Source organism: Chanodichthys erythropterus, chromosome 5 (assembly GCF_024489055.1).
Source record: "Chanodichthys erythropterus isolate Z2021 chromosome 5, ASM2448905v1, whole genome shotgun sequence".
Taxonomy (NCBI): domain Eukaryota; kingdom Metazoa; phylum Chordata; class Actinopteri; order Cypriniformes; family Xenocyprididae; genus Chanodichthys; species Chanodichthys erythropterus.
Genome location: NC_090225.1, coordinates 14,465,957 through 14,485,899, shown reverse-complemented (window position 1 = coordinate 14,485,899; position 19,943 = coordinate 14,465,957). Strand labels below are relative to the sequence as shown.

The 19,943-nt window shown below is 35.7% G+C and overlaps 2 protein-coding genes across 6 annotated transcripts; one reads left to right on the top strand and one right to left on the bottom strand.

Annotated features, from left to right (window-relative positions):
• The first annotated feature begins 328 nt into the window (after positions 1–328).
• Positions 329–13,556, top strand: rufy2 (RUN and FYVE domain containing 2). 2 transcript variants are annotated; one of them, XM_067386176.1, is made up of 18 exons: positions 329–845; positions 2,721–2,894; positions 3,328–3,445; positions 3,778–3,879; positions 5,067–5,190; positions 5,279–5,343; positions 5,487–5,552; positions 6,645–6,714; positions 6,805–6,906; positions 7,562–7,678; positions 7,777–7,944; positions 8,029–8,126; positions 9,963–10,082; positions 10,196–10,325; positions 10,456–10,550; positions 10,638–10,686; positions 10,871–10,951; positions 12,481–13,556. In XM_067386176.1, the coding sequence occupies exons 1-18, from the start codon at positions 572–574 to the stop codon at positions 12,622–12,624; spliced, it is 2,097 nt and encodes a 698-aa protein (XP_067242277.1). In that variant the 5' UTR covers positions 329–571; the 3' UTR covers positions 12,625–13,556. The 2 variants fall into 2 exon arrangements, with proteins under 2 accessions (XP_067242277.1, XP_067242279.1); XM_067386178.1 differs by lacking the exons at positions 9,963–10,082; positions 10,196–10,325; positions 10,456–10,550; ... (1 more) ...; positions 10,871–10,951; positions 12,481–13,556 and adding an exon at positions 9,326–9,916.
• Positions 13,551–19,826, bottom strand: hnrnph3 (heterogeneous nuclear ribonucleoprotein H3 (2H9)). Of its 4 annotated transcripts, none has more exons than XM_067386179.1 (10): positions 19,759–19,826; positions 18,878–18,987; positions 18,626–18,781; positions 18,067–18,210; positions 17,461–17,599; positions 16,447–16,637; positions 15,556–15,761; positions 15,319–15,454; positions 15,194–15,250; positions 13,551–15,071 (listed from the first exon to the last, which is right to left on the bottom strand). In XM_067386179.1, the coding sequence occupies exons 2-10, from the start codon at positions 18,963–18,965 to the stop codon at positions 14,998–15,000; spliced, it is 1,191 nt and encodes a 396-aa protein (XP_067242280.1). In that variant the 5' UTR covers positions 18,966–18,987; positions 19,759–19,826; the 3' UTR covers positions 13,551–14,997. The 4 variants fall into 4 exon arrangements, with proteins under 4 accessions (XP_067242280.1, XP_067242282.1, XP_067242281.1 ...); XM_067386181.1 differs by having other exon boundaries at positions 16,462–16,637; XM_067386180.1 differs by having other exon boundaries at positions 19,736–19,793.
• Positions 19,827–19,943: the final 117 nt, after the last annotated feature.

Here is a 19,943-nt window from a genome sequence, read left to right as displayed (position 1 = left end):
ACGAGCTACGAGTGAAACGAGTAGCCTATAATTTATTTAAATGTGCGTGCTAAGCGATTTTGTTTCGATTTTTATCTTTGAAGAAAGGAATGATGTCAGCGCGTGCAAGTGGAGAAAAAAAATTATTTCACTTCAGAAACAATTAATTCCCCCATTATTACGATAAACATGATAATTTAAGAAATAGTAGGCCTATGTGTTAAAACTGCCAACCAGTGATTATTTCATAATTTTCCAGGACAATGTTCCGTACAAGCGGTAGAGGGTAGTATATCCATACTCTTCCACTGAATTACGTCTTTTTAATGTTTTGACACCACCCCTTTGCTGCAGACGGATCGTACCGGAGTGCTCGGGTGTAAACAAATCTACAATCTAGCCATTTGTTCTCCAAAGATATGATGACCATATGAATAGAAAACATACGTCGCCTCTGGGGCGTTGACAAGGAACATCACATGGGAAAGCGCTTGAATTCCGTCGTTAACTGTTTATCAATGCCGCTCAACACATCACCCCCGTGGTTGTTAGGTGAAGCATTATCCTAAACTGAATAATATTCACTTTAACGATGGCGACACCTGCAGAACAGGACCTTGTGTTGGCGGAAGCAGAGAGCAACAAAGAGAGAGCGCAAGTGTTCGGTATCCTCAGATTGCAGGAGGATAAATCGGCCGGTGAGAAAGCGAGCAGCGCTGCCATGAAATCTGGAGACGGGAGATGGCAGGCGCCCATATTCGCTTTAGCCAGAAAAGCGTCAGAAACATTCTCGGGTGGCATTCACGTCCTGCCTAAAGTGATAGAGCCTAAAACATCGCCCTTTTCAGAAGAATGGGGTGCCAAGGGTAGGTTATGGGTGACATTAAAGCCCGTGTTGTTCAGATGTAGCCTACATGTATGGCAAGCCGTATTAACATTTATTGCTGCAAACTAACAAGAAGCTGTTTTTTTTTTGTTTGTTTGTTTCTAGTCATTTTTATTGACTAATAAATAATATAAATACTAATTAATGTCCAGTTAGTTGTAATTACTATTACAGTTGTATTACAATTGTTGTTAATAGGTATTAAATTAATACTTGTAAGTTATACTTAGCATTTTAGCAGTTTGTACTATTTTCTGATAATTTTGATCATTTATTTTTGTTTAATAAATATGTCATTAAAAATATAGATATTTAAAAGTAAAGATTCTGAAAGAATCGAAGGACATAATAAAGAATTTAATATAGCTTTACAGTAGTAATAGAAATATATTTTTTTATAATATCATATTTTTAAATGTGGTTTCATTATAAATGTGGTGATTATCTCTAAGGTGGACACCCAACTTAATATATGATGTTTATCATCTGAATCTAACCATGTCATGTCAACAAATGGAAAAATGAGCCAGCTATTTATTATCATGTTAATTATTGTGCCTTTAACCACAATAGGTTTGTTTGTTTTTTTTACCCCAAATACCAAACTTTTACATATTCTTCCATTAATGAAAAACTGTTGCTTTAATTACCTTGAAAAAAACTGTAAAAAATAAACAAGACCTTTGTCTCAACATATAGTCAATAATTTTGTCGATTCCCATTTGCTACATAAATCTACAAAATTTTTGAAAAACAATAAATATTAGATCAAATTAGCTCAGAATCAACTTTGCTTTTCTGTCACATCAAAGATCAGCCAAATTTCCATGTGCATGGTCAAACAAAAATTTATAATAGCTAGTTTTAAGGAACATGTTAAAATGGCTTGCCATACATAATTTTCCAAATGATGTCATAATGGCATGATGTCATGAACAGTGCCTTGTTGGTTTGTATTCATTTGTGCATTTAGTAAATCTAGGTGTTTTATAACTACTAAGCACCAGGCCATTCATACAGTTGATATGCATAATGTTTTAATTTTTATTTATTTGTGTTTTTTTTTTATTGGTGAGATGGACATGTCAGTCAAATCAGTATGCTGTTGATTTGTCATGATTAGTATTTGTCCCCCTCCCATGACCAATGACATATAGTTATTGATTAGTTTGCACACAAATCTGCAGTGTTTTAATTTTGTCTATATTAATCTTTCAAAGACTTAATACAAAAGCAGATCCACTAAATAATAACAATAATAGGAAAAGATATTAATATATAAGAATAATACGAGGAAAAATGATTTAAATTACATATTATTGTTAAAGTTATTTACCCCAGAAGTCTGATGGAAGTTTCATTCTCTTAAACCAGATAAAGTGGCAATGGGAACCAACAACATAAGTGGGAAGTAGATTACCAGTGCCAGCATTTTGTTAAACAGAGCCTGTCTAAATATGTTTGCATAAGAATTATTGATTAGCCTGATGGTTAAAACAGGGTCTGATGTATCACTGATTAGTCAAAACTGATAAGTATACAACTTACATTCATTTGTGCAGTAAACACAAAACATAAATAGTACTGCTTTTTGACAGTGCTGCTGTAAAGCACTGGTGAATGACAGTTAAAGCACTTAAAGGGTTTGTTAAAGTTTAAACTCAACAATTCAAAGTGTGGTCACATGTTAGTCCTAAGCAAACAGCCAGAGGTTTAAGTGCTGTGATGAGTTTAATGTGATTGTTGTTTTTTGTTTTAAATGTTCTTCTTGAACAACAAGAACTTTTTGGTTTTGGCTATAATGATATAATTTTTGGTATGATATATATTTGTCTGTGGGCTGTGTGTCTTTTAGCCTTTCGAGATCCTATGGCAATGGAACGAGCAAACTTGCTTAATATGGCTAAGCTCAGCATCAAAGGCCTGATCGAGTCAGCTCTGAGCTTTGGACGAACTCTGGACTCTGACTATCCGCCACTGCAACAGTTCTTTGTTGTCATGGAGCACTGCCTGAAGCACGGTCTCAAAGGTATGTTCAACTATCATCAGACAGCCAGCCACAATGAACCATCTGTTAACCAGTTATCATTTAAAGTTCTTACTTACATGCTTGCTTTTTTGGTGGGATAGCTGCCTGATTTAGTGTTATCAATAACTCTTATATATTTCCATAGGCCTATGCTAGTGTTATTTTTAGGGACCAGAAGTTTAGTAGCAACTATGCTTTGCCATGTAACCTTATAATAGAAAAAAGAAAATGAGGAAATGTTTTTTTTTTCTTTTTTTCTTTTTTTTACTCATTCTCAGCTGTCAGATCAACTGAAGTTCTTGTCCAGTGAGCCAGCTCTGCCACAAAATTTGAATAATGTTTCGAATGGCGTTTCATCAAAATCTTTGCATGCTCTGTACGCCAGATCGTAACCCTGAGTTGTTTAACAAACACGTTGGTCTCCATCTCCCAGTGAAGAAATCGTTTCTTGGTTACAACAAGTCGTTGTGGGGGCCTCTGGAGATGGTTGAGAAGCTGTGCCCAGAAGCAGGCGAAATCGCAGCCAGTGTGCGGGACCTTCCTGGCCTTAAGTATGTGCAGGACTAACAATTTTCGGCCTTACATTTACATTGAATAGTTTGCACACACATCTGAAGAGTTTTAATTTTGTCTAAATTAATCTTTTAAAGACTCTAATACAAAAGCAGATCCACTATCAATCAAGTCCACCTTATTATAAATATACATATGCTTTCTGACACTCACACTAAGATGTGCCATTCAAAATAGGGAAGTGCAAATTTCGGTTCTAGTTCCTTGATAAAACTGAAACTTGCAACTGCAAGTTAAGCCTATTTCCAGAGTCATGCACTTCACTGTCTGTCTGTCTATCTGTCTGAAAATGGTTGTATGTGTTTGTTAGGACGCCTCTGGGAAGAGCCAGAGCATGGCTGAGACTGGCACTGATGCAGAAGAAATTAGCAGATTACCTCCGTCTCCTCATTACCAGGAAAGATATACTTAGGTTAGTTTTTTTTTTTTTTTTTTTTACATTCAGTACCCTTAAAAAAATAGTTGTGGTGGAGAATTGATGATTAGATAAGTGAAAAGATGCCTAAGACAAACTAGTTTTGTGTTTCCTGCTCGGGCATCAAAGTTTAGTGCGCTGTGCTCGCTAGAGGGTGTGTATCACATGAAGCTGTCTAATAAAAGCCCTTCTGCTTCTGCTGATTGAGATTTAAAAGTACAGTTTTCATATATACACTATTAATCAAATGTTTCTGGTCATTAAGATTTTTTATTATTCCTGCATTTATTATGTCCACAGAATAAGTAAAAAAAAAAAATTTGCGTTTGGATGTCAGAATCTGAAAGCAAAAAAAGATGGTCTACATTTTTACAGAATACTGTGGTCGAAGATGCCATTTTGAAGCTAAACGCAAACGATCTACGATATTCACATATGCAGTTCATAAGGGGCATAATGTATTAGCCCTACAGTTAAAGCATGAAATAATATTTAAACCTCTAACATTTACATAGATAACATTTAAACCAATAACATTTTTATTTCACAATTCTGACTTTTTCCCACAATTGCGCTTTTATATCACGATGCTGAGGAAAAAAGGCAGAATATCGAGTTTATATCTCGCAATTTTTCTTTTTAGAATTGTGAGATATAAACTTGGAATTGCAAGGGGGAAAAAGTCAGAATAATGAGTTATAAAATCAAAATGACCTTTTTTAGTCTTTTGTTCCATGGCTAGAACTGTAGAACTGTTATTTTCTGCCACCAAATAGAATCCGCCCACAAAATATGTCATCGCTGTTTGCAAACACCTGTATGGTCTATTAAAAGACAAGAATAAATATTAGATAGAAATGTATTACCTTTACACATTCTGTGAGAAATAATGAAACAGTAGTACACCGTTAAATATCATTGTAATATCAAACGTAATATCATTGTGCGTCATAGGAACAAATTCAACATAATGCAATTTTTACAATGGAAAAACAACACATGATCAGTATGAGGCAAGGATATTTATATAGACCATGTGGATTCTTTAGAGGTTTGTTTTCAGATTATGAATAAATGGAGCCAAAGAAAATTGTCTTTATCTATCTACAGAATCTATCTTTTGATCTAACTTTTGACACTCATAACAATGATAAATGTCAATACGTTTGTGTGTTCATTTGCAGTGAGTTCTATGAGAACTCAGCTGTGATGCTGGAGGAGGAGGGAGCTGTCATCGTTGGTCTCCTGGTGGGACTTAACGTCATAGATGCCAACTTATGCGTGAAGGGCGAGGACCTTGATACACAAGTATGAACATTGTATACTGGCCATTTTTAAAAACCTGGGATCTGGCTTCTGTTTGAGAAATATTAATGCCTTGTATTGGAATCCACAGGTTGGCGTAATAGATTTCTCCATGTACTTGAAGAATGACATTGATGACTATAGAAGTGAAGAAAGGTAAAAAAAAAAAATCTGTACTTGGTAGACAACTTACTTAAATGTGAAGGGACATTTACGTGGAATAAAAGTGTGATTAATTAATTAATTACATTAATAATGTAATAATGTATGAATAACTATCATAAATATGTTTTGAATAGAAATGGGCAAATTGCAGCTATTTTGGATCAGAAGAATTATGTTGAAGAATTAAATAGACAGTTGAAGTAAGTTCTTGCTCTTTCTAAAGCTTATATACTGCATTTAAGATGAATGATTATTGCTTTTAAAGGTGCCCTCGAATTAAAAATTGAATTTATCTTGGCATAGTTAAATAACAAGAGTTCAGTACATGGAAATGACATACAGTGAGTCTCAAACACCATTGTTTCCTCCTCCTTATATAAATCTCATTTATTTAAAAGACCTCTGAAAAAAAGGCAAATCTCAAAATAACACCGACTGTTACGTAACAGTCGGGGTGTACGCCCCAATATTTGCATATGCCAGCCCATTAGACAAGGGCAGGCATTAACGTCTGGAGCAGCACAGCCGAATCATCAGACTAGGTAAGCAAGCAAGAACAATAGCGAAAAATGGCAGATGGAGCGATGATAACTGACATGATCCATGATATCATGATATTTTTAGTGATATTTGTAAACTGTCTTTCTAAATGTTTCGTTAGCATGTTGCTAATGTACTGTTAAATGTGATTAAAGTTACCATCGTTTCTTACTGTATTCACAGAGACAAGAGCCGTCGCTATTTTCATTATTAAACACTTGCAGTCTGTATAATTCATAAACACAACTTTATACTTTATTAATCTCTCCAACAGTGTAGCATTAGCCGTTAGCCACGGATCACAGCCTCAAATTCATTCAGAATCAAATGTAAACAATATAACAGTATACAATACTCACATAATCTGACGCATGCATGCAACATGCATGACGAACACTTTGTAAAGATCCATTATATTATTTTATAATTATATTAGTAATATTAGCTGTGTAAACTTTGTTTATGCACTGTTTAAGGCAAGCGCGAGCTCCGTGGGCAGAGAGCATGAGAATTAAAGGGGCCGCAGCCTAAATCAGCCTAAATGATGCCCCAAAATGGGCAGTTAAAAAAATTTATAAAAAAAAGTCTATGGGGTATTTTGAGCTGAAACTTCACAGACACATTAAGGGGACACCTTAGACTTATATTAAGTATATAAAAACTGTTCAATGGCACCTTTAAAAACATGAATCTATTTCACCAAAGCACAACTTAGTGCTAATGAAGTTTATCGAAAAACTTTGTCTTTTAAGTTCTACAGTTCAAGGCTTACAGGGACGCGTGGAGTCGTTAGAAAAATCCAACTCCAAACTCATTGAAGAGGTACTGTTTGATTTCAGAAAAATAAGTGATGTGTGGAATAGAAATATTCAATACTAACTTTTTTGTTGTCACCTTTTTTTTTTATTACAGTTGGCAATAGCAAAAAACAACATAATTAAACTACAGGAAGAGAACCACCAACTCAGAACAGAAAATTCTGTCATTTTTATGAAAGCACAACAGCGTCTTGAGGTATTGTCGTATTTTTTTTTATGTTTGTCAAGTCACCTTTATTTATATAGTGCTTTATACAATACAGATTGTTTCAAAGCAGCTTTACAGTGATAACAGGAAAATGATGCATTTCAGCTGTTGTTCAGCTGAAGTCATTTCAGTGTTGATTCAGTTCTGTTGTAAAGATCATCAGTTATTAAATTAATAATTAAATTAGTTCATTTCATCTATAAGCAGTTCTACAGAAAACAGTGATGTCATTGCCCAGCTGTTTAGTTCTTTGTATACTGTACATATTGTATACAGCAGTCATCTGCTACTACAGGATTCAGAAAGGCAGATAGTAGTTAATGTGCACAAACTCTCTTTTTAAAATATTTAAATTCTCATAAACTTTATATTATGTGTCCCTGAAAAATATAATTTCAGTTTTTATGATCCCCAAAATCCTCCCGTATCATAGAGAATATTATAAATGTGTAAAAAATATAATCTGGAAAATATTTTGATTTTTTTTTTTTTTTTATATATTTTCATCTCATGAACTTATCATTCCTTTTGCCTTCTGAAAACATGATGATAAAAAAACATGCCTTTTAAAACATGATAATTGTAGAATTTCACAATCGATGTGCGAGGCATATACTATATGCACTATTTACTCTCTATTCAGATTACAGAAGGAGATTTGAACTGTGAGCTGGATACGTACAAGCAGTCAAGGCAGGGCCTGGATGAAATGTACAACGAGGCAAGACGCCAACTAAAAGAGGAATGTCAGCTCAGACAGGTCTGTGTTCATATAAAAAAATGTACCTGTTCAGATGTGCGATGGCACTTGGACTTAAAGGGGTCAAACCTGTCTTTGAATGTATCTGTGTGTTCAAGGATGTGGAGAACGAGCTGGTTGTGCAGGTGAGCATGAAGCAGGAGATGGAGATGGCCATGAAACTGTTAGAAAAGGACATCCATGAAAAACAAGACACTCTGATTGGACTTCGGCACCAGTTAGATGAAGTTAAAGCCATCAATGTGGAGATGTACCAAAAAATGCAGGTAAATCATATTTTATTAAGTGTCTGTTCTTCAAACTTTGTGGTTAAAGTATGTTGTAATCAAGCTATTTATAATCATCAACAGTCTTCAGATGACAGCATGAGGCAAAAAAATGACATGATCGCACGGTTGGAGGAGAAGACCAATCAAATAACGGCAACCATGAAACAACTAGAGCAAAGGTAAGAAGCAGTTCCTAATTTATTTTCGATCATGTCGAGCATAACGCTGAGTCATCATATTCCTGAAGTGCATTCAGAGCATTTTCAATCGTTTTTGAGTGTTTCAAGTGTTTAAATATTACCTTTTTTTAGCCTGATTTCTAACCTCAATGTATATAAAAACTTTTATCCAAAAACATTTGTGGTCAGTTCATAATTTAAGGAATCTTTTTTTTTTTCAGTTCAATTCCAAATTTTTTTTTTTTTTTTTTTTTTTTTTTTTTTGCAGATAATACACTATACACTACTGTTCAGAAGTTTTGGGTCCGTTTTCTTTTTTTTTTTCTTTTTTTTAAGGAAATGACTACTTTTATTAAGCAAGGACACATTCAATTTATCAAAAGTGACCATAAAATCATTTATGATGTTACAAAACATTTCTATTTCAAATAAATGCTGTTTATGTTCATCAAAATTCCTAAAAAAACAAACAAAAAAAACATCAAGAATGATTTCATGTGATGCTGAAAACTGGAGTAATGGCTGCTGAAAATTCAGCTTTGCCATCACAGGAATAAATTACATTTTAAAATATATTCAAATAAAAAGAAGTTATTTTAAATTATAAAATGATTTCACAACATCACTGTTTTGACTGTATTTTTGACCAATTAAATGCAGACTTGGTGAGCAATTTCTAAAAATCTTACAGACACCAAATTTTTGAATAGTAGTGTAAATGCATTTCAGGAAATGATATCTGCTTTTATAGACTAAATCAAATTAGTGTACATTGATGGTGTCCGAACCATCACTGCTTTTGTTTCGTCAGTAGAACTGGTTTTCCGAGTGTCTAGATACCTGATAGCATGTAAAGGACTTTGCATGCTTGATTTGACTTGAAGGCTCATTGAATGGCTTTCTCTCATCTAACCGCCCATCCTTTAGCATTTGTGTTATTTTCTTGTGGTGACGTGGTGCTGTCATGTCCACTTCTTTGTCCACATGAATCATCCTTCCCTTTCTTCTCTGTTGATTTACCGCCATCGTATTTCTGATGTTTTATGACTGCACTGCTTAACAAGTTCTTAAAGCTTTGAGATGAATTTGAAATTCACTGATATTTACATCCTCTTTCCCTTTTTGTTCCCCTTTTCATTTCTTTTTTTCTCATCTTCTCCCTTCCTCTAATTCCATGTTTTTCCTCAATCAACCAATAGCGACAAAGACCTACTCAGCCAGACAAGAACTCTTGCTATGTCGTTTGTAAAATGCGCTAGCACAGATACCGAGCACCAATACAAACTTGTCAAAGATATTTCCTTCTGATATTAAGATAAATTTGCTCTTTGTTACTTAACACTAGTTGTGTGGAGATATGCAGTGTTCTTCAGTGATGAGTTGATCGTTCTACACTAGCCCCTTTAAGTTTTATTTGATGATGGTTACTGTTTTCCACATACTATTTAGTGAGCAAATCTTTCTTGTGGTTCTATAGCATAATTATTTACCTGTAACATTTAACAGTCAAAGAAACCAGAAATATAACATGGCTTTTATCACAGTCTTCAATAAATTTGATGTTTTCAACTACTCATACTTGATTACTTAGTGAATTATTTGTCAAAAAATCGAAAGTAAGCTTCACCCTTATGAAATTTCAAACTCATTTCAGCTTTCTGGCTTTTCCCGCAGCGCAACGTTTCTGTCATCTGGCTCTGTATTTGTTTCCGCTCTATTGTGGCTGTTGAATTATGGCCATCTTTTTATTTTGTATCCCATATGTTCCAATACATTCCCACCCATTCCATTACATTCAGAGCCGTAGTTTTACCCAGTTGGTTTGAATTACACCAGATTGCAGGATGCCGAGAGGGAACGTGCCAGTGCCGAAGATGGGGTGCGCAAATTCAAGCAGGACTTCACGAACAAAGCTGACAGTCTCCAAAAGCAGATAGTCCAGCGAGAGAAGCAAATGTAAGTTTTGAAACGAGTAAGTTCATGCTGCTCTTTTTGAATTAGATTAAATCATTGTCTCATTTATTTAGATGCTGAAGTGGAAAAGGTTTTAATTGACACTTTTTGTGTAGGATGCAGCTGGAAACAGACTTGAAAATAGAGAGGGATTGGCGGCAGACGTTACAGAATGAATTAGAAAGAGAACGAGAGACCATCACCCAACTCGCTGCTGAAGCGCAGCAAATCAACGGACTCAAAAAAGTAAGATAAATTGCTCCTGTCTCAATAATGGTGTGATCATCATCGTAAAGGTGCTTGTATCATTTAATATGCTTCTTTGTGGATCTTTTTGTTTGACTGTATGCTCTGATGTATCTTCATGTCCTTTCAGGAGTTTCACAGGTTGCAGGATGAAAACACGCAGCTGAAGGGAATTTGTGAGGAGCAGGAAAAGGCGTTGGAGGAATTAGGCTGCAAACTCAGCGAGTATGTACGATTTAAACATCAATTCCATTTATGAGCTTTCAAATCATGTTATTCTTTTACTGATATATGCACATTTTTCTTGTTCAGGTCAAAGTTGAAAATTGAAGATATAAAAGAAGCCAACAAGGCACTTCAGGTTTGCATTGAAACATTGAGATAAAACACACACAAAAAGTTCCTGGAGTATGTTTTTATGGACATGTACCATGATGTATATCAAAGTAATCTGAAACCACCACACTGCTTTTTTAAAGAGAATTATGAAAGTTTAACTAATCCATTTGTCCCACATGTTTATATTAATAAACAATTTATCTCAGGGTGGACAGGTCTGGCTGAAGGACAAAGATGCTACACATTGCAAGCTTTGTGAGAAGGAATTTTCAATCTCCAGAAGAAAGGTCAGAACCAAAATTCAGTTCTGTAATACACGACAGCTTGCTGTCAGTTCTCACAGATCCACGCTAATTCAACTGCTCTAAATAAAGAAATTCACTGGCACAAAGACGATAATGGATTTATGAACTTGTAAACATTTCCAGATGAGGATTAGATGACACTTGAATGAAAGAATGAGATGGCAAACCGTGAAGTCGTCATGAAATGAAAATTCAACTATTTGCTAAAAGCACATTATAGATCTTATTGTGAATGATTCATACTTGATTCATCTGTAATCAAACTTGATCTTCCGGTGAAACAAGAGACTTGTCTCTGGTGATGTATGCCGGACTTCCCCAAACATTTAGTCAGCTTAAACTCCGCCCCTTTCTTACAGTCGACTTGCAAGTTCACATTCAAATCGGCCTCCATCCAATCAACAACTGATGGATTCAACCAAGCTGCCGCCCTACATTATTTATTTATTTATTTTATAATCTGTTTCAAATACACTCAGATGTACTTTTGTTACATTGCGATTTTATGGGGAACCCTACGGCCCGTTCACACTAAGAACGATATCTATAAAGACTATAACTATATTAGCGCCCACACCAACACGTATTCATCCCGCAAATTTTCGGTACACGTCTTAGGGTTTGGTACGCATGTGTACATGATGAATACAGTGCTGTAGCCTAAATACTTTTAACCAACATCAACCACCAATAAGCTCTATTGTATTATTTCAATAAGAAACAAAGTGTACTCTTTCAAAATCTGTAAATTTTATCACAAAATTTAAAAAAAAAGTAGACACTTTTTGATGTAGTGTGAAAGATCGCTGTAAAGCTGGCTCAGTTCGAGTGAACGCAATCATCTCTTCCTCTTTAATACTAGTTACAGAATGAAAAACTGAAGGTGTGTTGAAAGATACAGTACATCTGAATTGTATCATATCTTGTGTAATTGCTCAATTATGTGTTTCAACTGTGGAAAGACATCAATAAAACAGTTTGCTAACAATGTCACATAGCATTACATTTACCTCAGGCAAGTCATTCAGTGTCCCCTGCTGTACTGAATCCATACCGAACTGTCATTTATGTACTGTTACACCATTAATATTTTATAAGCAAGCTTCTGTTATGCCATTTTAAATGCTCAAGCTCTTTAAAGCTGAGTTGATTCTGACTGCTTTTATTGTTTATCAGCTTCTGAAAGCTGATATTGTTCCTCTGTCGTTATTGTTATAGTGCAGACTTCCCTATTCTCATAGAATTAGAATGATTATCAAAGCTTTAGCATTATATTTATCATCCTTTGTGTGAATGGGCCTCAACTCTAAAACTTCTGGATTATGAATTTTTTTTTTCTGCCATGAAAAATAACTAAAAAAAAATTCCCCAGAGCAACTGTTTGGATGAATCCCAGAATATCATTTGTGAAGAGTCATTTTGAGTCTGATCCAAAAAACAAAAATAAAAAAAGACTACTGGCCCTTTAATTGAAAGCTCTCATGATCTCTTGCTTGTCTTTGTTTGAACAGCATCACTGCAGGAACTGTGGGGAGATCTTCTGCAATGCCTGCTCAGATAATGAGCTGCCGCTCCCTGCTTCACCCAAACCTGTGAGAGTCTGTGACACCTGCCACGCTTTGCTCCTCCAGCGCTGCTCCTCCAATGCAACATAAGATAGAAATAACAGCACACTGTCACAAGGTCCAATATCAGCTTTAAATCGGACACTGCGATGTCCCACATTATCAAAGTGACCAAAATGGATGCACCTGTTTCTCTGTTTGAAGTTTACATTTCACATAGGAAAAGGCCTGTTATCACAGAGTAAACTTAATGACACTCGTGCAGATGGCCAATGCAGTGTTTGTGCGCAATGAAAGAAATGTTTACAAATGGATTAATGACTCTTAATCCCTCCGTCTGTGCTGCAAGATTTAGATTATTTATATTAGTACAACACTCCCATGCATTGTAAATATACTTCTGATATATGAAGGGTGAACAGGTTTCATTCCTCATCATGAGTCAAAAGTAAGCAAATGCAGTTTAAAGGGATATCTTGAGCAATTACATTTCAGATTTAGTTGAAAGAACCTTACATGTGTGCCTGTATAACAAGCCAAACTGACAAACAGGGATTTGACACATTTCCCTGAATCTTGATGGGCAAAAAAATGTGTGTGTATATACAAGTACAAATGTTATCAGTGCCACTCAAGCATGACGGAGATAGGTTCACGTCAAATAGCACAGAAATTATATTCTGAATATGGTGTTCAGGTTTCTTGTCTGCAATACTGTATTATTTCACAATTGCAGATTTACCTTGGTACAGAACTGGAACACTACTCACTTTGAGTATTTGTGCTAACTTTTGTCTAAAAAAAAATACAAATGTTAACTTAAATGTGAGATTTATGTATGAAACTGTACATATGCCTTAAACCACTAAAGTTGATTATAATTCCACTTTATGTGTGATGGATCTTATAGGACCTTAATATTTAGGTGCAGCAGTACATACTGTACACCCTACCATTCATTCTGGGGTCAATAGGACTTTTTTTATTAATACTTTTATTCAGCAAGGACACATTAACCTTGTGAAGCCTGATGTATGTAATAAAAATCAAAAAATCATATTTTTTTTTAAATGTAAGAGTTTATTGAACCTTTAGAACCTTTGTATGTTTTTTGTTGAGTATATTTGATATATCAGGCTTTTATGGCTTAAATAGTATGATATAGAATATGGAGTTCAAACTTGAGAAAAAAAAAACACCTCAAATTTATTGAGGCCCAAACTGAGAAAATATGCAATTTGGTGCAGCTGCTGTTATTAATATTCCCAAAAAAGTGTGAAATTCTGATAGCCTGTAATGTAAATCAATGAGATCTTTATAACAATTGAGGACTAGTTGCATAAAATGCATATGAATCAGTTATCACTCTATATCTCAAAATATAGATTGTGAACAACAGGTTTTGATCATGTTAATAACTGGGAGGTCTTGTGAAATATATAGTAGGATTTATACGGTTAAAGCAATCAAAAGTGACACTAAAGACATTTGCAAAAGATTTGTATTTTAAATGTTCTTTTAAACTTTCCATTAATTAAAAAATCCTAAAATGCATCAGTCTTGGCAAAAATATTAAGCAACATAATTGTTTAAAACATGGCTAATTATATATATATATAAAAGTTTGATCACCAAATCAGCAATGATTTCTGGAGTATCATTTGACGCTGAAGACTAGGAATAATGATGCTGAAAATTCTGCTTTGCCATCACAGGAATAAATCTCATTTTAAAATATATTCAAAAACTGTTATTTTAAAGGTTATTTTAAATTGTAAAAATATTTCCCAAAATTACCATTTTATTGTATTTTTGATTAAATAAACGCAGCCTTGATGAGCAGAGGAGACTCATTACAAGCCACAACTTTTGAACTGTAGTGTAAAAAGTTGTAAATCAAAACTCATAAGCTACACCAATCTTCTTGTGTACTGGAAAGCATAATATAGAAATGGATCTCTGCCATACGTTCCTTCTAACTCTAATCAAAACCAAGATATCACACTTTATTCTTACATGACAATTGCCTTCAATGAACATTCTCTGGTTAAAAATAAAATATACCAATAAAAGGTTTTATTCCATGGATGTGTAAATTTCACAGGTTTCAATTAGAAATTTTACTGAGCAGCAAAAACAGGTAAACATCCAAAATGATGTTATTGCTTTAAAAGTGCAATCTCACACTCGAAACTTGGGAATCAAGCTGTTCATAATCATTTTTGAGTCAAAATACATACAAAGAGCATATCATAGACCAACACAGAATATGTAATATAAAATTCAATAAGCAAAATGTACAGTAGCCGGTCAATATATATATGCAACAGCTCATACTCTTCAAGCCTGTAAAATATTTTGGACATATTTCATAGGAACATGTGAAAACATATTCGTACAAAAAGATCTTCCAAGCTGGAAGCTCCAACTTTGGGTTGAAAAGTGCATGTATTGCAAGCCTCCTCAGTACATTCCCCTTAGTCCACTTCCTCGAGAGCCCATGCCACCAGAGTTGCCATAGAAACTTCCTCCGCGGCCTGCAGTGTTTTCATGGCCCCAAAACAAGAGACTCACATTTGAATGTTGTCTTCACACCTTCTCATCCATACACTTCAACAAAACTATTACATAATAACAATCTCCACGTAGTCATACTAACCCATTTCAGACGGCCCACTTGAAGTTGAATTCAGGAAAAGCTCAATGTAACGATGCTCTACAAAGAGAATGCAATTATAAATGCGATCATGACAAAGACAGCGATGCAATTTGACTAAGACTTACGCATATGATTCTTGTCTTTTGACATGGCAGACACAGCATCTTCATGAGATCTGAACTCAACATCTGCCTCTCCTGTAGACTTTCCATTAGGTCCTACATCAATGTGCACCCTCACAGGGTTCAAAGGGGCAAAGAACTGAAAAAGAAAAAAGCACTTACACAACGGCGATAATACTTTTACTTTAAAATATTGCAAGGATATATCCACAAGAAAATGGCAACACTGATGTTTCTTACATGTGCAATATCTGCCTCCGTAGCGCGGAACGGTAGGCCTCTCATGTGCACGAAATGGCCGCTGTGAAAGCCTGAGTTTGAATCGCTGCTGTAACCATGACCCCCCATTCCTCCTCTTCCTCTATCACCACGCACACGCTCTTCAAACATGCCGTTACCAAAGCAGTAGTTGTTAAAGCCATTGTAGTTGTCAAAACCACCATATCCTTATGGAGAGAAAATTCAATACTTTAATTTGAGGTCTGAAACAGTAATAGGCAATAGTTGAGTCACATATCACTTCCTGTCAGCAAATACACAACCATTCAAAAGTGGGGTCTGTAAGATTTTTTCTTATGTTTTTGCAGGAAGTCTCTTATGCTCAAGTCTGCATTTATCGGAAATATTACTGTGAAATACTATTACTTTTTAAAATAATTGTTTTCTATTTGAATATATTTTAAAATGTAATTTATTCCTGTGATGCAAAGATGTATTTTCAGTATCATTACTCAAGTCTTCAGTGTCACACGATCCTTCAGAAATCAGTCTAATATGCTGATTTGACCCTCAAGAAACATTTCTTATTCTTATCAATGTTGAAAACAGTTGTGCTGCTTAATATTTTTGGATACCATGATACATTTAAGGATTCTTTGATGAATCAAAAAACAGCATTTATTTAAAATAGAAATCGTTTGTAACATTATAAATGTCATTATTGTATATATATATATATATATATATTTAAAATCTTACTGACCCCAAACTTTTGAAAAGACATATAGCCATTCAAACCCTTTAATTAGCCTTTCACTGGGTTTCAGTTAAGATGGAGAACCAATAACCATCTTAAAAACTTTACCAATGGAGAGTTAATAAAGTTTTTAAAAGACTAATAAAGTAGCATACCGCCACTATAACCACCTCCGCTGCGTATCTGGTCCAGGACGGCACCTCCCCTTCCAGGCCCGGGCCCAAAGAAGTTCCCGCGTCCCATCAGGGGTCTGTCATATGGACTAGGCCTCTGTCCAATCATCCTCCGGGGTACTTCGTAGTATGCACGCAATTCATTTCGGCTGCTTTTGAATATCTCTATGTACCTGAGTTTATTTTGAAATGCAACGTGTTAATGAACTTGCAGGCTGGTGAACGTTTAACAGAAATGAGGAGAGGAGAGAGAGTATTTGGGGCCCAGTGATTATTTTCATCACAATAACTGACAATTTATTGTCAGGTATTGACCAGTGGGAGAAGTAATAAATGTCTGAAATGCTGCCTGTACTATAAAGGCCCATTCACACCAAGGACGATAACTATAATGTTAACGATAAAGATGTAGCCTTAAACAATATAAAAGCTTATCCACATCACAACTTTAACAATAACGGCACAGAAAAACGGTATCTTTCTAATCACTTTCAGAATGTTTTTTTTTCCCCCAGATGATGAACGATAAATCCATTTATAGTCAATCAGAATCAATCCTGCTTTAAAGAGCTTGAGCATTTAAAGTGGCAGATGACAACTGCAAAGCACGCTTGGAATAAACAGAATGATATCGTTCATTGGTGTGGACACTAATATATGTATATTGTTCTTGGTGTGAATGGGCCTCAAGTCTTGAAATTTAAATGTATCTAAAGGCCATTTTCAAACAGAAGCAGAATCTTAAAAGTATATTAAAAGTGCCAGTTATAAAAAAGGCTCCTTTGCCTCTGCAGTGTGTTGCCCAACGATAATATGAAATCATATTTCTGCTGAATGCCTATTATTTGCCCCCTTATTGACAGTGTAATGTGAAATTAAACATTCCAAGTGTAATAACATGATCAAACCATCTTTTTCCAGAGCAGAAAGATGCATGACCCCCCACCCCACATTTAGAGATAGCATTAGCACCCAGCCCAGTCTTGCCGGCCCCACCTGTGCCCTATTCTTTCCTTGTGTTTCCCCAGAGCCTTTTCTGCTATCTCCTTTGAGGCAAACTGCACGAAGGCTTCCCCTGTGCTCCTCCCCTGGTAGTCCATCGGCAATGTTATCCCATTTGGCACGATTTTCAACCCTTTAACCCAAGGACAAATAACCCCACATGGGGAGACATGTTAAAGAGCCGCAACATTCTCATCTGCAGAAAAGACATCCCCCCCAATTGAGCTCCTAAATCATTCCCTATGGTAGACAGAAAAGTCCTAGAGCACACCACTATGGATAAATCCAAGAAATTACAATACAATCAATCAAGAAATCATATCAAGAAAGCACATCTGTCTCAAGGATGTTGGCAACATATAAATAACATTAAAAACAACCAGAACATGCTCAATAATAGTTTGATTTGAGAGTTAGAGTATATAAAAAAAAAAACCTTCAAAATATGATCTGACTGACTATATAAAAGGCATGATAAACTTTCGCAGGAAGCAAAACTGACACGATTTAAACACCACAGCCCAGAAAACACAACCTATAAAAGATTTACTAGCTATACCTGCAAGTCTAGGAGGCGTTGAAGTGAAACAACAGATGTACCTGAAAAGAACTGTACAATTTCTTCTTTACTGCAGCCGAACGGCAGTCCTCTAAGACGCAACATGCAACCGCTGCTGCTGTCATAGTCTGTGGGACCAGAGCGTTTCAGCACCCAATCCATCTCACTACGGTTTGACCTGAACACTATGGGATGGGTCAAGAGGCAGACAATATGTTATATTTTATTTACATTCTACAAATGTGCAGACATCTCTTCTGATTTGCTATTTAAAGTCGATATGAAATAGAAATTGCTTCTCAAATGAGAAAAAAAAATATAGGGTGGTACTTGTTTTTGTTTATCAGGAATTGATTGGTTCGTTGTGATTTGCTAATTGGTTTCTGGAGCAGAGGAGAAGGAGACGTAATTGTTTATGTATTGCAATAAAATATGAATACATGAATGTGAAAAAAAAAAAAGATGTACACAGATAAATCATTTATAATAAACACTGCAGCATTCCATAAAAAAATAAGAATGGTCCGTTTTGGTGACTTTCATGGTGACTTTAAATACAACTATATGACAGAATTTTCTACATTGCGGACAGGAGTGTACCTTCGATATAACGGTGACCCATGTATTTGCGATCTTTTGCCAGAGCCCTTTTAAAGTCTTCGGATGTCTTCAGCTCTACAAACGCCTCTCCACTCGGCCTTCCCTCTTTAGAGAAGGTAAAGCACACCCCATTGACTTTCCCTACAATGTCACAATCTGGAAATGAACAAAGAACATTACAATTGTATCTCTTTTTCTTCAGACTTGCACAGAATGCTACAAAAGATGCTTTCAGTTTGAGTGTTTGCATACCAGAGAAAAAGGAGGCCACTTCCTCCTGTGTGCATGACCAAGGTAAACCACGGATCCGCACCACATAACCTTCATCATTATGAGACATGTTTACCTTGTCAGGTCTTTATCTGAAAAACAAATTAGTGTAAAACATGGGTTGTGCCTCCAAAACCAGTGAGTTGCCTACCTAGACAGCACTGTGTTACCTAGTTCACAACTCGATCAAAATAGTTTGCACTAGTCCTTTTCTGTTTTAACAACTTGACAGTGCATCAAACCCAGTAAAATGCCAACTCAAACATCATTTTGGGGCATCTCAGGAGAGTTAGAACGCACGTATCACGCCCAAAAACGCTAACTAGGTAGGCAGTTCACTATGTTTTAAGACACAGCCATGTTGTCAAAAGTCAGAGGCTTCAGTCAATAGATAAAAACACAAACAATAATGACATGTCACACAAATGCAGCGTTTTGGTGTAGTTTGAGAAGCACTGAGTAGTATAAATCAATGGGCATCTTATGTTATAAACGTCTATTAAGTTAGTTAGCTAGCTAGACCCGGCATATCAAAATACAGTAGGCTTTTAAACTTAAGAGCAAGCTAACATGGTAAATGTTGTTTAGAGCATTCCGAAAGCAGGTCGGTCATGTGTCAAGCTAACCTCAACCGACAACCGAAACTGGCAAGTGAACTTTAAATCAAAACGACTTTAACATTAGCGAGATATTCGCCTGACAAGAATTAACGACAGACAAGTTGTCAGTTTCTGGGACGAAAAACAGCACTTCCGCAATGCAAAGTACACAAAATATATTCACTATTGAATGTAAAGGATCAACTTATACATACAAAGTTAAATATGAAATAATATGTACATGAATATCGAATAACTTCTCACCGTCAAGCGCCTGTCCTCTCAGGTAACCCTGACGGATAGTCCTGTAGTCCAGATAGTCGAAGTCTCGCGAGAACGCGCCTGTCAGAGGACATTGACCTCGCTGCAGGCACGCAGAACGGTCTGACGTGTGAGCAGCAGAGAGGCTCCGAGCGCGTGTGGCACAAGCAGCACGGAGGATTGAGGAA

Coding starts and splice junctions, on each gene's coding strand:
- hnrnph3 (XM_067386179.1), bottom strand. CDS start 18,965: ATGTCTCATAATGATGAAGGTTATGTGGTGCGGATCCGTGGTTTACCT. Junction 17,600..18,066: donor AATTGTACAGTTCTTTTCAG/GTACATCTGTTG, acceptor CTTGGGTTAAAG/GGTTGAAAATCGTGCCAAAT. Junction 15,762..16,446: donor CGGAGGTGGTTATAGTGGCG/GTATGCTACTTT, acceptor TCTCTCCATAAG/GATATGGTGGTTTTGACAAC.
- rufy2 (XM_067386176.1), top strand. CDS start 572: ATGGCGACACCTGCAGAACAGGACCTTGTGTTGGCGGAAGCAGAGAGC. Junction 6,715..6,804: donor ACTCCAAACTCATTGAAGAG/GTACTGTTTGAT, acceptor TTTTTATTACAG/TTGGCAATAGCAAAAAACAA. Junction 10,083..10,195: donor GTCCAGCGAGAGAAGCAAAT/GTAAGTTTTGAA, acceptor CTTTTTGTGTAG/GATGCAGCTGGAAACAGACT.